The 16,107-nt window shown below is 49.6% G+C and overlaps 1 protein-coding gene across 1 annotated transcript in view; it reads right to left on the reverse strand.

The window, feature by feature from the left end:
- LOC144937770 (striated muscle preferentially expressed protein kinase-like) overlaps positions 1-10,490 on the reverse strand; it is a 39,741-nt gene extending 29,251 nt beyond the window's left edge. The window contains exons 1-5 of the mRNA XM_078865212.1: positions 10,441-10,490; positions 5,402-5,514; positions 4,466-4,729; positions 3,318-3,476; positions 580-769 (exon numbers count right to left, since the gene is read on the reverse strand). Of these exons, the coding sequence (XP_078721338.1) occupies positions 580-769; positions 3,318-3,476; positions 4,466-4,729; positions 5,402-5,514; positions 10,441-10,490 (776 nt within the window). The remainder of the gene's footprint in view (positions 1-579; positions 770-3,317; positions 3,477-4,465; positions 4,730-5,401; positions 5,515-10,440) is intronic.
- Positions 10,491-16,107: the final 5,617 nt, after the last annotated feature.

Here is a 16,107-nt window from a genome sequence, read left to right on the forward strand (position 1 = left end):
GGCAGACAATGAGTCTTCAGTTAAAATAAACTGCAATCACATGGTCCATGCTGATTTGAATAAGTAATTTAATCTGTTCATTGACCGAGCAGTAGCGCGTTTATAGCTTGTTACAGAGATTCACGGTTTGAGACCCACAGCCGCCCTGGTTAATACTGCAGGTGTATTTACCATAGAACATATACATGCTGCCTGCTTAATGCTGGACGTCAACACATCCCAAGACTATAAATAGAACGCAGTAGGCCCTGTGTGCCAGTGTCAGGGTCCAAAATTGCCATAGCTCCTTTGCCCCCAAAAGGCGTCACTCGCTTAACAATCGTTTCTATTCTATAATAATTCATCATAACGAGCAATTTCAATTTAGACCCATTTGTTCGCAAAACGAGCAAACGTTTGCTTAGCGAGCGGAGAGACCGATCGAAAAATGTGTCCCGTGGCAGCAGGGGGCGCACGGTGGCCCGCAAGCTGTGTTCACCAGCTCTCCTGTGCTGTGCCTGCGTGTTTAGTCGTGTGGGAGAACGGGGGCCTTGTGGTGGCACTGCGATGGGTGGGTGGGGGGAGGCTCAGTTGAATTACATGTTGGAGGCGTGCGGGGCCCGCGGCTCGCTGACGATGAGCGTGCAGGAGCAGCTGACCTCGCCGTGGGTGTTCGCCGCCGTCACCGTGTACTCGCCCTCGTCCTCGGCGGAGGCGTGCGGCACCGAGAGGCAGTGCAGCCCCTTCTCCGATGACACGCGCCGCCTCTCGCCGCTCTGCACTGGCCGGCCTGGGCAGAGTGCAGTGAAAAATGCTGCTGTTTCTACCAGTTAAGAGTTCATACTCTCAGTTCTTTCAGTAAAGTCACGTAGGTAAAAAAAATAAATTAAAATTAATAAAAATAAAATAATAAAATATGACTGTGACGGTCCCACCTGATGACGGAGACTTGTGTTGCCTCCGAAACGTCGTGATTTTATTATTTTATTTGTATTAATTTTAATTTCTTTATTTTTACCTACGTGACTTTACCGAAAGAACTGAGAGTATGGATCCTTGCAGTCACGAAAGCTTCAAATCTAGAATCAGTTAAGAGTTGCCTTTATTTTACAGGTGATTTGGCGATGCTGCTGCTGTTGCATTGGCAGTGATGCACAAGCACAATTAACGAGCGGGAAACAAACTCAACACATGAATCAATAACACTGTGGCATGAACAAACAAAAAGTAGATGTTAATCTAGTCTAATTTGATGTTTATAGAGCGTCTTCACTCAAACCGCTTAACATAATATAATTCGCTCCAAGCCTGGGGCATGTCATTCAAACTCTGTTTTCTCGACAGACCTGTTCTCCACCTGAGGACGGCTGCTTGCGTTGTGGCCGAAACGTCGTGAAAATTATTTTAAAATGTTTTATTTTTATTATTTTATTATTTCCATTCTACGTGACTTTACCGAAAGAACCAAGAAGATAATATAATTATTTAGATGGCAGAGAGAGGGTACTTGGGGATCACGAAAGGGTTAGGGAAGGGACGGGAAGGGAGTGGAGGGGCGAGGGGAGGGAAGAGAATGGGCAATAGAGAAGAAGCTTTATGCGTTTTTGTCAATGGCCCTTCTTCACAGCATATAGAGAGACCAGAGTGATAGAGTGGCGTCTCTTTGTGCTGCGAAAGACAATTTTCTGCAATGCCACCTATTATTAAACTAAACTCTTTTTATTTCACCAGGTAAGGCTCGCTAAGCTATACATGTATATGTTTTTGGGGCCGTCCATAAATGACGTCACGCGATTTTGGACGATTTTTGACCCCCCCCCCTCGTCAGACCCTTCCCTCAAATATGACGTCACAAAGCTCTGCCCCCGCCCCCCCCAAAAAATATAAAACATGCTTCAAATCGCTTTAAACTATTGTCATTGAAGTGCGTATTTAATGTGGCGCTGTACTCTCATGTTGTAGGAGAAAACATTTATTAAAAAGTCTATTTAATTAAGTAGAACGTGTTGTCTATATTTATTTAAAGTTGCGCATTTTGATGTGACGTCACATTTCTCAACCCCCCCCCTCGTCACAAATGTCTGACCCCCCCCCTAGGTGCGTGACGTCATTTATGGACGGCCCCTAACTGCCTTTTGTGCTGAGTTTGTTGTCCTTCCCCCCGCACCACCGATTAACACGGTTGGCTACGTACGGTGCTAAAGAAGTTCAACATACGTACGTGACTGCTGGATAACCCTGTATTGATATGCGAATGTTGTGCTAATGCAACCATTGGGTTAACGGAGCGAGTGTTACAGAGACAAAAGCCGACAAACACAATTCGACGATATTACAAAAATATCGATTCGTGCATCGAATCACAAATCCGCACAAGTGACAAACCATCGAATGCCTGTGGGAACGGGTGGATCTGGACGTGCCGATGAGACGACACCGGCGTCGTGCATCCCTGTCCCACGCGGTGGTGATGACAGCTGTTCGGGTTAAAGGCCGCGGCTCCACGTGGGTGGCCACTGGGCTTCCTTGCATCGTTTATGCACCTGGCACATCCCCCCTCCCTTCCCTCCTCCGCCGAGTTGGATTTATTGTCACACGTCTGATGCGGTTATCTGGCTAGGCCACCTGAATGTGAAATTGTAGTTGACGACTGGCCATCTAGTTTGTACTGCATGTTCCGGCTCGTTTCTCAACCTGTGGTTAAGTTTAAGCTGGCGCTGTGCGCAATGGATAGGGATTGGGATTAGTTGAATGTTAGCGGCGATTGGTTGAGTGTTAGGGTTGTTGAAGTGATTGTTGGGTTGGTGGCGGTTACGAGTGGGGTTGGTTAGGGGCTAGTCGTGGACGTGGTGCGAGAGAGAAACGTTGGTGCAGAGGTGATGAGCCGATGACCATTCCATCATGACGCCATTCCATCGATCTCGACAGCTAAGCATGTTAGAGCCTGGATAGCGCTCTGGAGTGGCGACCACCGTGCATAAACCCGGTGTATTTGACGTGGTGGGCGATGTATGGGGCCGTGTAGCAAATGCACTGTTTTTGTGTTTAGTTGTCTTTCCCACGAACCTCTGATTAGCACGGTTGGCTACGTACGGCGCAAAAGAAGTTCCACATACATACATATCCACCCCCCCCTCTTTCACCGACCCGCATTGGTCAGCGTGGTGACCAATTGGCCACAAATAACTCCCGACAACACAGCCGGCGTGTAGAGGTCACGCTCATCCAGCGGTGAGTGAATCAACACCGACTGCTGGGGTTATGAGTGGGTGGGGGGGGGGTTTTGGTTGGGTTTGAAGAGAACCTCTCCTCGCACACGTGGCCCCCCCGTTGCTCACCGTCTCGGAACCAAGTGACGGCGGGAGCCGGGGTCCCGCTCACGCGGCAGTCGAGGCGCGCGGGGCGCCCGTCCGCCACGTCGAGGCTCTCGGGCTTGCGCGTGAAGATGGGCAGCAGCGAGGGCCTCACCACGAGGCGGATGGAGCAGGTCTGCTCCTCTGCGCGTGCCGCGACCAGCGGACACGGACGAGTGGATAAAAGATTCGTTAACCTTTGGAATGGCACGAGCGACGCAACTGCTGTGCGCGGCTTTAAACTTTTGACAGCAGTGACGGTCGTCAATATATGTCGGGTTGTAAAGACTTAACTGGTGTATCGTCTGACCGACAGGTGCATCTATTACAAGTTCAATAATGCTGTTTGTTGCTGGCCGCTTGACTTCTGGGGTTGTCGGGACCTGCGCTGAGCAACTGAGATTTGTAAATATATATATACATTTGCATTCAGTAACGAATGGAAGTTTCCAAAATGCGCTCCAGTCGAGTATATTTATTTGTTTCGCAGAACAGCAAACTCTAGGCGGTATACGCCTTAATGCGTTACGCATGGCATTTAATGTGGACACATTTATTGGATACGCATTCGCAAAAGGAGTAAAGGTTTCGAAACCTAAGCAGGATTGGGCCTACATAGTGCTTGGATGGGTGACCATCATGCACATACTGTACAGGTTCGTCACACGGTGGTGGGAAGCAGAGGGCAGATCAGGAAATTAATTGTTGTTCTGTGCTCCCCGCTTTGAACAACCCGTAGCGACTAGCGTGGTGAAGTATGGTCAAAAAACCTCCACGATCGACACTGTAGTTTTGGATGGTGGGGGGGGGGGGCTTATCCAGCAGTGGATTGTCAAAGGGCTGTATACCACTCAAGGCCGTCAATAGAGGGGTGCGGGGCCCGGGGAAAACCATGTGTGGGCCTCCTGACGCCTTCAAACGACACATCTGACACCGTGACGTCGAAGCGCGTAGCCCCCCCCCCCCCCCCAAAGTGCGGGGCACGGGGCGGTCTCGCCCCGAATCGTCATACCCAAGAGACAGCTCTGAGATACCTGTATCCCGATTAAGATCCTGGAATGAAACGATCGGCCCTTACACACCTAGCACGTGTGTGCGTTTGGTAAGTTTAGAAGAAAGACAAAAATCGACACCTTTGGCGGTGCTGAGTCGGCACGTGTAAAATCCGCTGTCCTCCTCGTGCGCCGCCGGGAACACGAGGCGCGCCTTGCGGCCGTCGGAGCGCATGCGGCAGCCGAGCAGCGCCGGCTGCACCAGGCGGCCCGAGCGCCACCAGTCCACGTCCATGTCGGGCGGCCCCAGCAGGGAACACTCGAGCACCGCCTCCTCGCCGGCTCGGCTCGACACCTCTCGCGTGGCGCTCACCACCGCCAGCTGCTGCTGCTGCTGCTCGCCCACTGCACGGCACAGAAGGCGCGTGGGCAGAGATGCCAACCAGCATCAATCACCTCGAGCAGCGATGTGATCATGTTGGTGCACGTTGCTGCCGCTATTGTGTACCACCTGCGCGCAGGCTTTCGTGGATGTGACGCGCCGTAAGTTCTCCGGTGCTGCGGTACCGCGTGCTGTTCGGCACCACGTGTCCCGACGTTTCGCTCGACGTGTTGCAAAAAAGCTCCCAGTAAGTGCGGCCAAACGTCGGGCATTGTTGAACAACACGCGGTACAATCCGAACAATATTGGAGGGCTGTACTCAAGACGATGTCTAATTGCTCGCGGGCCGTATGCGACCCGCGACTTTATTTCACGCGGTTCGCGGCTACACGAGTCCTAACACTTCTAAACGGTCCGCAATGTGTATCCGCCACTGCAAGCATTTTAGCCGCACTAATTGGGTACTTGAGGGGATTCTGTTCGACCTGGCAGCAACCGAAATTTAACCTTTAGCGCGCTCAATCACTTCTGTCCCTATAAGTTCAGTGACAAAAAAAGTGGCTGCACACGAGATGGACCGTTGCTTTGAATAGCTCCATGAGGGGAAGGCGACGGCGTGGGGAGACCTTCATCCAGCAGCAGATAGACCACTGACGGAGGCACGACGACATGCACAGAGACACAGACGTTCTCACCTGAGCTCCCCGAACTACCTGCACCCCTGGGGATCGCGTTGCGTTGCGCCAAGGCGTCTCCGTTGGCCACAACTGCCAAGAACGGGCCCACTTTCCCGTCAGCCATAGCCGACCTGAAAACAACAATCACACAGTGAAAGCTGGATATAAGCACATCTAATATAAACAGTTTCGATATAAGCAACACATTATTACATTGCACTAGTGAGGGGGGGGGCAGGTTAAGGGCAAGTTTTGGGCAAGTTCTGATACAAGCACACTCCGTTGGATATGAGCATAGCTGGCCTTGCTTCCAAGGGGTTTGCTGATATCCTGCTACGTTTGTAACATCAACAACGCGAACAAAACCACTAACAACAAGACGGATGTGAGATGCGCATCGTGCTCACAGTTCCGCCACGTGAGCTGCTCTTTATATGGCCATCATCATCCTCGGCGCGCGTACCTTAAGGGTTACACACTGCTTTGGAATGTCCCTTCAGCCCACGTGTGGCTGTTGTGGATTTAAATTGCAGCCTAACACGGGAGGAGTGTGATCCTTTCGGTTTGCTCACAGACGGTATTCTTAGCCTTGACTGCAGGGGGTGTAGCGTAGAACATTGTAAACCATACACGTGCATGGCGTAAGTAAGTGCTGTTAGCAAGCACCTATTAAGGTTGGCAGGGCACGCAGCGCGTGGTATGTATGTATGTACGTCGAATTTATTTTGCACCGTACGCAGCCAACCGTGCCAATCGGAAGGACAACAAACTAAACACAAAAAGTAGTTCTAAAGAAACGAGTTTTCAATATATATATTTAAAAGTGCAAGGCTCACAGCGGTTTCCTAATATCGGAAGGAAGAGCGTTCCAGACGGCCGCAATTCGGGCGCCTGAAAGCGTGCGTTGCGTTGGCGGTCTTCGTTCGATGGCCAGCCACACCTGACCGCTCTTTGCGCACGAAGCGAGCCATTTATTCATTTATCAGTGACAGCCACAATGAGTCGTCGGGCTTGGATTTTATTTTGAGACGTTTTCAGTCCATGGATGATGAGTGTTTATACAAAGTGAAAACCCACGCGCGCACAAGGGATGGGGGAAACACACAAGTGCTGATGTTTCAACTTCAGATGCCACTGCTTACTACTACTACGGAAGTGTTCGCGATTGTGCTGGTGAGCTCTGCCCATGTTTTTTATTTTACTTTTATTAATTTTAATTCGTGACTTTACCGAAAAAACCTAAGAGTCTGCCCATGTGTTCTCTGGTTGTTACCGCGTGTTGCTCGACGCGATGTTCGTCCGACCTTTTGCTTCACGTGTTGAGCAGATCGCACCCAGCGCGTGGAGCGAAACGTCGAAAGCACACAGTTAGATAACTACACACCCGCCACGAACTTAACACCCAATCCGCCGAGGTGAGGGCCCAGAAAACGTTCTGATATCGCTCGTGAGTGACCGAAAGCTAGCCCCGTGACCGCGAATCGCATTCAGGTCGACGTGTTCATAGCGCAGCGGCGGTGGCGCGCACGTGCGAATCGCTGCCCCACCGCTCCCCACTCACACACAGAGACCCCCCCGACCGCCCGCCCGCCCTCCCTCCCCGCCTCTGAGAGCTCTCAGTATGAGGGTCGCGCCGCCGCGATTTATTTCGGGTGGTGATGTCAGCGCCGTGTCCTGCGTCACGCCGAGTGACCCCAACTGCGTTCTAGCGGTAATGCTGACGCGGGTTGTTCGCCTGGCACGGTCGAGGTGGCGCGCCTGCGGGCCCGTATCGGTCTGGGCTAAAGCACACGTCGGATTGATATGTGGACACATGGGGGTGGAGTTCTGCTGATATTCGCGGGTTCTTCCAGCTGAAGTCAAATGTCTCTGTCTATCTCGATTTGAAGTTTTCGTGACTTGCAGGAATCCATACTCTTTGGTTCTTTCGGTAAAGTCACGTAGGTAGAAAAATCACAGATCACGACGTTTCGATCGCAACACGAGCAATCGTCATCAGGTGGGACAACCACAGCAAGAAAAAAACTGCTGAAGTAGGCGAGAGATCTGCCGTGGCACGAGGTTATATAGGCCTCGGCAGTAGGGGGGGGGGAAGAAGAGGTGGGGGGGGGGGCAGGAGGCGGGGAAGAAGGTGGACCCCGCAGTAGTACCCGGGTCACTCGAGTAAAGTGGACCACCGCAGCAGCACTGGAGAGGTCGGCTGCTGTATACGTCTCGAGTATTTGCTTGTATCCAGAATGCTTCACGGCGACGCCTCATGAGTGTCTGTACGGTATTGCGTTGTATGTTGAACGGGGCACCTATACTAGATGGAGGGCTCCTGCCAATAACATCCGGTTATCCGGCAGTATATGTTTAGCAATTGTATATAATTATACACATTCAATGTCTATGGTGATGGAACCCGGCAAGGTCGGAACCGGTCCACAATTTGTTTTGCATAAACAAATGCAGCTTGATAATATTGGTCTGGAGAACTAAAAGGACTGAAACATATTTGTATGGATATGTTGAGGCATATAAATGAGTTATGTTTATATATGTGCTGCGACACGGCAGCGCTTAGGAAGTGACGGTTGGTGGATCGCCCTAAGATTTGTGAAACTCCGAAGCCCTCTGGGTTAAAGATGCGGCGAGGTGCGAGGCTGATTTGTACTTCAAAGGGTAATCCAAGAAAAGGCAACGCTAGCACCACGGAAAGTGGAACAGCCGCTTCGTGCCGAGTAGACCATCACGCCGTCCCCCCCCGGGGCTGAACTTTCTGCTGCGGAACGTCAGACAGGCAGACAGACTGGCGGAGACTCCTTCTCTTCCTGCGTCTTGGGAGCGAGTGGCGGCTGTTATCGCCCCGCGTTCGGTTCGCAACGATCAATCCTCGTCCAAACCCCTAAGGAGTCGATTCAATGTCACAACAACGGGGTCGAGATGCCGATGCAATCAGCATTTTTTTCTCGTTTTTACCGTCTCCTTCGTGGTGTTCCTTTTTAAATCCTTTATATTAAGTTCACTTGCTTGCTTGCGCGCTTACGACCGTGCAAATCTTTTGGTCGTTTTTTAACCCACTTCCCGTGATCCAATCGAGCTGACATTTTGCACACAGACTCGTTGTGCGTGACAATCTATTTTCGTGAAATTTTTTTTCCAAAATTTTCCACTTTTTAGGAAAAAAATAATTTCATATTTAATTTAAAATACCAATGTGATAAAAATGAAACTCTTACTCAAGAAAAACAGAAATGAATAATAAAATGAAACCGATGCCAGGCATATAAAGGATTTATAGTGAAAAACTTTGTTTTTACGGGTGAATTTTTTTTACAGATGTTTTACGTCTCGTTTTGTGGAGCGTCGCGCTATCTCACGCGCACGATGATGATGCAGTTGATCCGGAGCGTGAGGTTCATTTTATTTGGTGAAGTAATCGATGCATCGTAAGTTGCTGAGTGTTGATGTTTGAGTTTATTTTGACGGCCTGAACGTCAGACGTGTGCAGGTGGGGGGGGGGGGGGTCATGTCACTATTCAGAGATGAACACACTGCCTTGCACTCACGATACAAATATAGGCGTAGAATTGTGCGTGTAATGATCGATTGTTTTCGTGCTATGCTAATTGTGGACGACGTTTTTCCTTGAGGCGTATGGTCATTACAGAACAAACTCTCGTTACGAACGAGACGGAACAAATTATAGTGACACCACACTCGAGATATTAGACGAACATATATATAAAACGAGGCAATAGAGACATTACAGGTGACACAATAAAATATATTTTTTTAAGTGAAAATTACTTCGAATATTCTCGTGATGAATGGCCATGTAATGACGCACAGATTTATAGACCAAGGCCGGTACTTGCGCTCCGCGAAAGAACCGATACGTCGCAGGATCCATTGTTTGCGTTTTCGCACGAACTATATTCATACGCTATGCAATGCCAATGTTGCAATTAGGTTAAAGGAGCGAACCAAAGTGTTGCAGACAACAACAACTCCACCACAGCCCAACACAAACGAGGAAGCACAAATGCGATCAATGGGATCAAGAGTAAAAATCATAGTAACGCAATTTGTTACACGCACAGATGGCGCGACACAGACACATAACTCAACACGTTCGTCTTTAACACTGTGGCCTTAAAAGGGAAACATATTTGAGGCAACGTTTCAGGCAATGGACCTTCATAGCACACGCATCAAGTGATTTATGTGCGACAAAGAAGAGTAAATGGCCAAAACGTCGCCGCATATTGTTTTTTCTTTTGAAGGCCCCGTGTTATTAACGATGGTGCTGACTTTGTGTGTGTGTGTTATTTATGCTTGTGCACCACTGCCAACGCAGCAGGAGCAGCACCACCACCACCACCAAATAATTTGTACAAATTATAGATAATCTAGATTTGAAGCTTTCGTGACTGCCAGAATCCATACTCTTTGGTTCTTTCGGTAAAGTCACATAGGTGATGACGGACGCTTGTATTACGCCCGAAACGTCGTGATTTATTTTATTTTATACCTACTTCACTTTACCGAAAGAACCAAAGAGTATACATTATTCATCGATCTCGAACTCGGTGGGCGCGGGGCACAGACTCGCGGTGCCCCACGTGCCAGTCTGGAGGGCACGCGCCTGCAGCTCCCTCCTGACGAGGGGGTTACATCAGACCGTGACCATGCTCGAACATCCCGAGTCGTGATGGAGGGGGGGGGGTTCAGTGGTCACGTGCCAAATGCCCAGTGTTGTTTTGGTGAAATAACTACCTCGCCTGGTATACAGGAGGTTGTGAGTTCGATCCCGACCCTGACGTCTGCTGCTGTATATTTGGAGTTTGCGTGTCTCTTTCCTCGTGGTCGTGTGGATTTTTCTCCGGGTCCTCCGGGTTTTCCCTCCACATTTATAAACGTGTGTTTGGAGCATTTGGCTGTTATACACTTCCACGTGATAAGCCACTTCGTTGAGCTATAATTTGTGGCCAGGTCGCTTCTGAAAAAGAGCTATATAGCTCAGTGGGCTTTACTTTGTAAAATAAAACATAGTTTTAGTTTATAGTTCTCACCTGGGAGCGGGTGCCTTCCCGTTGAGTGCTCTGCTGCATCTCCCCTCCATGACCCCGCACTCCTTGTCCTGCTCTCAAGGCCGCTCCTGCAACATGTACGGTACAGAATCACGCGTTAGACCTTCGCCTGGGAAACCGTGAGGAGAGGGTCGAGATTGTAGAATTGTTTGAATTTTTTTTATTTAGACAGCAGAAGGTACAAAAAAGTCCACTGCATACCGGGTTCATTCCTACATCCGACCATTGTTTATTGCTGCCATTTTCGATTTAAAGCTTTCGTGACTGCAGGGATTCATCTTCTTGGTTCTTTCGTTAAAGTCACGTAGAAGGGAAGTAATACAATAATAAAAATAAAACATAATAAAATATTATATTATTTTATTATGTTTTAAATAATAATATATATTATATTATTTTATTATGTTTTATTTTTATTATTTTATTACTTCCCTTCTACGTGACTTTACCGAAAGAACGAAGAAGATATTGCTGCCATATTTGAGGATTAAAGTTGGCTGAGGCGGTCTGTTAAACAGGGGAGAACAGCAAGAAGACAGTGGCCGAGTTAAATAGATTTCTCGACAGAAAGAGCGGTGCCTTCACACTGTAGGGATGTTTCATTTGTAAGGGATGGACACGAGGGGTGAATGGCAGATATGTAATCACAAAAAGAAGATTTAGCGATGTAAGGAATTCTCAGGGTAGCCCTTGAGGGACTGGCAAGCTCTGTCAACCATCTTGAGTTGTAGGTGTGCGCAGAGGTGTGGCCGTTGTGAGACGGGCGTGCTGTGGAGCGGTGTGAGAACACTGAAGAGGGGGCCGGACACCACTACGCAGAGACGGCTGTGACGAACATCTTAACAGCAGATGTGTTTTAACTTAACAGCAAAGTTGTGCAACATTTTATTGGTTCTTTCGGTAAAGTCACGTAGAAGGGAAATGATAAAATAATAAAAAGAAAACATAATAAAATCATTATCACGGCGTTTCGGCCACAACGCAAGCAGCCGTCCTCAGGTGAAGAACAAGTCTGTCGGCAAGACAGCGTGACTTTACCGAAAGAACCAAGAAGATGAATCCCTGCAGTCACGAAAACTTTAAATCGAAATTTGTGCAACATTGCCATTGTTAATAACGTTAAAATTTAAGGTGTCCCCCCCCCTCCGTCGTTGCGGAGATCATAGTTTTGCGTGGTATGCTGACGCTTAACACGTGGCGGAGTAAAAGTGAGAGCTCGCGTTCATTCGTCACTTGAGCTCCCATCATGGACCAACTCACTCACGGACCATATCAAGAAGCGCAGTCACAGAGTGCGTACCACGAGAGAGGGCCCTCTCGTCCCCAGTTTCGCCCGGCCGCCGTGAGGCTATATCCAGCGGTCCCATCCAGACGCGCGTCGGCCTCGGAGTGCGCCCGGGGGGGGGGGGGCTCTCGCTTCTCGTCTCGTCTCCTTTGGTCTCCTCTGCATCTCTCGCTTCTCTAAGCCGCCGAGTGTCCATCCTCTCTCTCTCTCGTGTTGCTATTGCGTTGTTTCTATCCGTCTGTCAGTGTGTGCCTCTGTCTGGCTGTGTCCGGCTCTGTCTGTCTGGCTCTGAGACAGTCTAAAAAAAGTGGAGCGTGTTGATTGAGAGCAAAGAAAATGAGCAACGCTTTCCAACACGCGCTTGTCTTCGGAATGATTTAATTAGTAGTTATGGAATCCGACTGGTAGCTGTCAAGGCAAATCGCACTTTGCGTTATTGCAAATGAGAGTACAGCATTTCATTTTGCTCTAGGGTTGTCTCCAAGTATTGTTCAACCCTTTGATCAATGTCAGGGTAAGTCCCTAATAGTCAGGGTCCCTAAATGTCACTGGTAAGTCCCTGATAGCAGCGCGACTTTATACCGCGGGTTAGTTTATATTGGATCGCCTTTACGAGAGTTATAGTGCCCCCCCCCCCCCCCCCGTTACGGACGCGTGCGACTTCAGTTGGAAACCCTTAACAATTAACAAATGGCGATCGTCCTCCTTCATGGACTCTAGAAAGGGTCATTATATATATTTTAAAGCGGTGTTAACGACAAGTGTGGTGAGTTTTTTTCGTATGAGTGATTGTATATCGCTCGCCAATGTAGTTCCTTTTATATATATATGCAGTCGTCTTCGTTAAGAGTTCACGCGCAGATAGTGCTCACCGTGGGCACAACGGTGACTCTCCGAATGAGAGCCAGAGCACGTGGACGGGACTGGGGTCGAGACGAGTGTCAGCCATCCTGAGTCTACCTTGTGCGCGCATTCCTCATAGCGAGTCATCCATCCACTGCTGGATGAATCCGGACCCTCTCCCGTTACGCCGTCGCCATCTCTCACGTTCCTGCGATGCCACAACCAATCACACTCCTGCACACGTGAGCTGATCTCATTGCTCCGTCTCCGAAGTGGGCATCCTTTCTGGCGTAATTTCTCCTTCGGCTTGTCGTCCCATCGTCAGTGTCACCCATCGGTTATCATCCCTTCGAAGCCATGGCGCGTCTGAACCCAAGTCCACTTATGTTTCTTAACAGTACAGGATTGGCGTTTGCACCTTATTTCATGCATTCGTTCGTCTGTCTGTCATTTGCAGAAATGTGTGCGTTGAGTGGATCCTATCACCGTGTGTCCTATTATAAATTCACACTGCAGAGCAATTTGTCAGTGCTTGGGTAGGTCTCGTCGTACGTTTAACTTCTCTCGCACCGTACGCAGCTCACCGTGCTAATCGGAGGTGTCAATGTGCTTGACTTGCCTAAATCTGGATTAACAGGGCGCTTTAAATCCTTCATTACAACCGTGATACTCTCATACCAACTTACCCGCACCTGTATAGTCTGCGGGAAAGTAATGACTAAAAGATGTCGTACATGACAAGCTGCTACGGTTATGTCTAGCCCTGTTTCAAGCCGCTGCTGGATAAGGGCTTTCCCACGCCGTGTGGGTCATTGGACCAAACACGCTGGTCAGTGTTGGTTGGTGAAGACGGAGAGCGTAGACGTGGTAACATAGAAGTACCTACAGTACAACTATGTTTTTTTCAGCACTGCCCATCACTCAACTCGGAAACCGGTAACACCTGTTATGCACGGTAGTCGCCCATCCAGACACTATCCGCGCTCATCCCTGCTTAGCTTCCGGGATCAGACGACATCAGAGGCGCATTCTGGGCCATTTGGTTCGAGGCCACAATGGGAATGATGTCGTGAACGTCACCACGCTGTTGAACACTTCACACAAATCTAAATGCGTGGCCCTATATGAGAGGGCAGGCGCTATTGTGAAATAATAGACGCAACGCATTAAAAGCATGGTCAGCCAAACAAACGTTTGGGTTTGGTTGCTCAACGCATTCAGATTAACGCACGCGCAGTCGTTACTCAGGATTACAATCTTGAAGGATTCCCAATTTTCAAGATACCTAAGGACAAGGTCATCGAGCCGCTATCACCGCGATCCGCTTTGTGTTTCCTTGTCAGCCAGATGTATCTTCAAAAGGACGCTTCGGTCTCAATTGGAATTCGCCTGGTTCAAATGAAGGGTAACTTTCTGGCAATATAATTACATTATTTTGACAACTTTTATTTCTATCCACTTCTGGATGAAGGCTTCCCCCACACCGTGCCGGTTATGGCGTAGTTGTTTCAACATACCGTGCCTCACAATTCTGGTTCGTTCAGTGTGGGGAAGGCAGCTCTCAGCACCGGTTCAGATATCACTCGCCAATGATGGAAGCCGTGGCCGGGAATCGAACTCAGGTTTGCCGGTTGTCTATTGCAATGAGCTAATCACTGCGCCACCGCTCCACCAGGTCTCTAATGATACCAACAACAACAGCCACAATAAATCGTTCCTATTATTACGCTGAACTCTCCCAGAGTGTTGTATTCACACGGCTCGCGTCGTTTGTCGGGTGCTGGAAAACTACAGTACTCGGGATTCCCAAGGACATAAATAATTAAATGAATCACAACACAGTCACGTGTTCACGATTGAAAGTTGCCGGCCAGAGGTTGCAATCGAGGATCCACTGCGACTTTTGAAATGACCACTGGCGACGCAGAGTCGAGACTGGTGCACGACTGACGTATTATGCAAACTGCAATCAGGTGCGAAGACGGAAGAGGGTGATGAGTTCCAGGATTTCGCGGTTGTCTGCGGGGTGTGAATGAGGAGGGGTGACGAGTTCGAGTGATGAGCTTCAGCACAGAGCGTGAAGCAGGGTGAGGGCTGGGGGCGTTGCGCGTCAAGGTCGACAAGGAAAGCCGATTCGCACGCCGAGACGAAGGTGAAGATGGGCGAGAGAATGAATGTCGATCATTCCGAAGATCACTGAAATAGCTTTAGAAGCGGCAAAGACAGGCGGCAGAGCGACTATGGAATCAACAGGCAAGGCAGGAGGACATGGTTGATTCGTAAATCAATAACTTGATGACGTCTTAACAATTTAGCGGGCATTTAAAGTCACGTTTTAGTTAGTTTTCACATTGACTATGTGCTCGTATCAGTCGACCGTAATATGAGCACGGTTAACGCTGGCTCAGTGATGATGACGACGACGATGACGATGGCCATGATGATGCACCGAGAGACTGCAGGAGCCCCCGGTAGAAGACGCTTGAGGGCGTCATGGGGACGTGCCCTGAGTGTGGCCCCAGGGGCAATCGCGTGGGGGCTCACGGCGCCGGGACGGAACGCGGCTCTCTGGGAGTCGGGGGTGGCTGGTGGGTGAAGAGCGGCTATTGAGCCTCGGACTCTGCTCTCTCGGGCTGAGCAAAGAGGCTGCCTGTCCGTGCGGACACAGCGCAAGGCAAATCTCAGCGCGTCAAAGAGAGTCAGCCGAAGGGTGTCAAAGAGAGTCCAGCCAAAGGATGCTTTCCTCGCGAAGATGAGCCCCGAGATGAGGCGCTGATCTCCTTGTGTTACGACTTTTTATACGGGGTGATGGCAATTCCACATTTATATGGTGGGGACGAATAATTCCACGGGGGGGGGGGGGGGGAAACGCCGTTGACTTCCCACAAGGTGGTACTTATTTTACAGACCCTGAAATAACCAACGACGAAGTTTTAGACTCCCGACCGGAATTGAACTCGCAGCTTTCCCACTGCAAAATCGCACGCGTTCGGAGTAAGCGCTCCGTCACCCGACACATCTGTATATGACGATGATGATAATAATAATGACAACGAAATAAATGCAAAAAATGTACAGCACTCAGTCAATCCACTGCTGGCGGATGAAGGCCTCGATACGCCTTGTCTGTCGTGGCCGGTTCTTTGGTGGGTGCAACCTAAGACGGCTCCAGCGATGACTCGCTGTTAATGTTAGCCGTGTCCCACTGCGCTCTCGCTCCATCCCCAAAATAAACAAACCCCACAATATTAATAATACTATCGATTTGAAAAGCGTTTCATCTACACTCGCATTTTAGCCGAGGTGTGTAAAGTAACAATGTTAAACAACAACCGCGCGCACACGCACGCGCCGTGCCACTCACGTGTTCAACTCGGCCGTTAGAAGACGCATTGGGGATTCCTCGCGAGCGGCGGCCGAATTTGGTGGGGAATCGCAGAGAAATCGAGCTGACCTCACGCGAGTGAGTTCACCAGGTCCGTCCGCCGCTCTTGGAGCACAGCAGCCCTCGGCCAAGGGGG

This window comes from Lampetra fluviatilis, chromosome 2 (genome assembly GCF_964198595.1).
Source record: "Lampetra fluviatilis chromosome 2, kcLamFluv1.1, whole genome shotgun sequence".
In the NCBI taxonomy this organism is placed as follows: Eukaryota; Metazoa; Chordata; class Hyperoartia; order Petromyzontiformes; family Petromyzontidae; genus Lampetra; species Lampetra fluviatilis.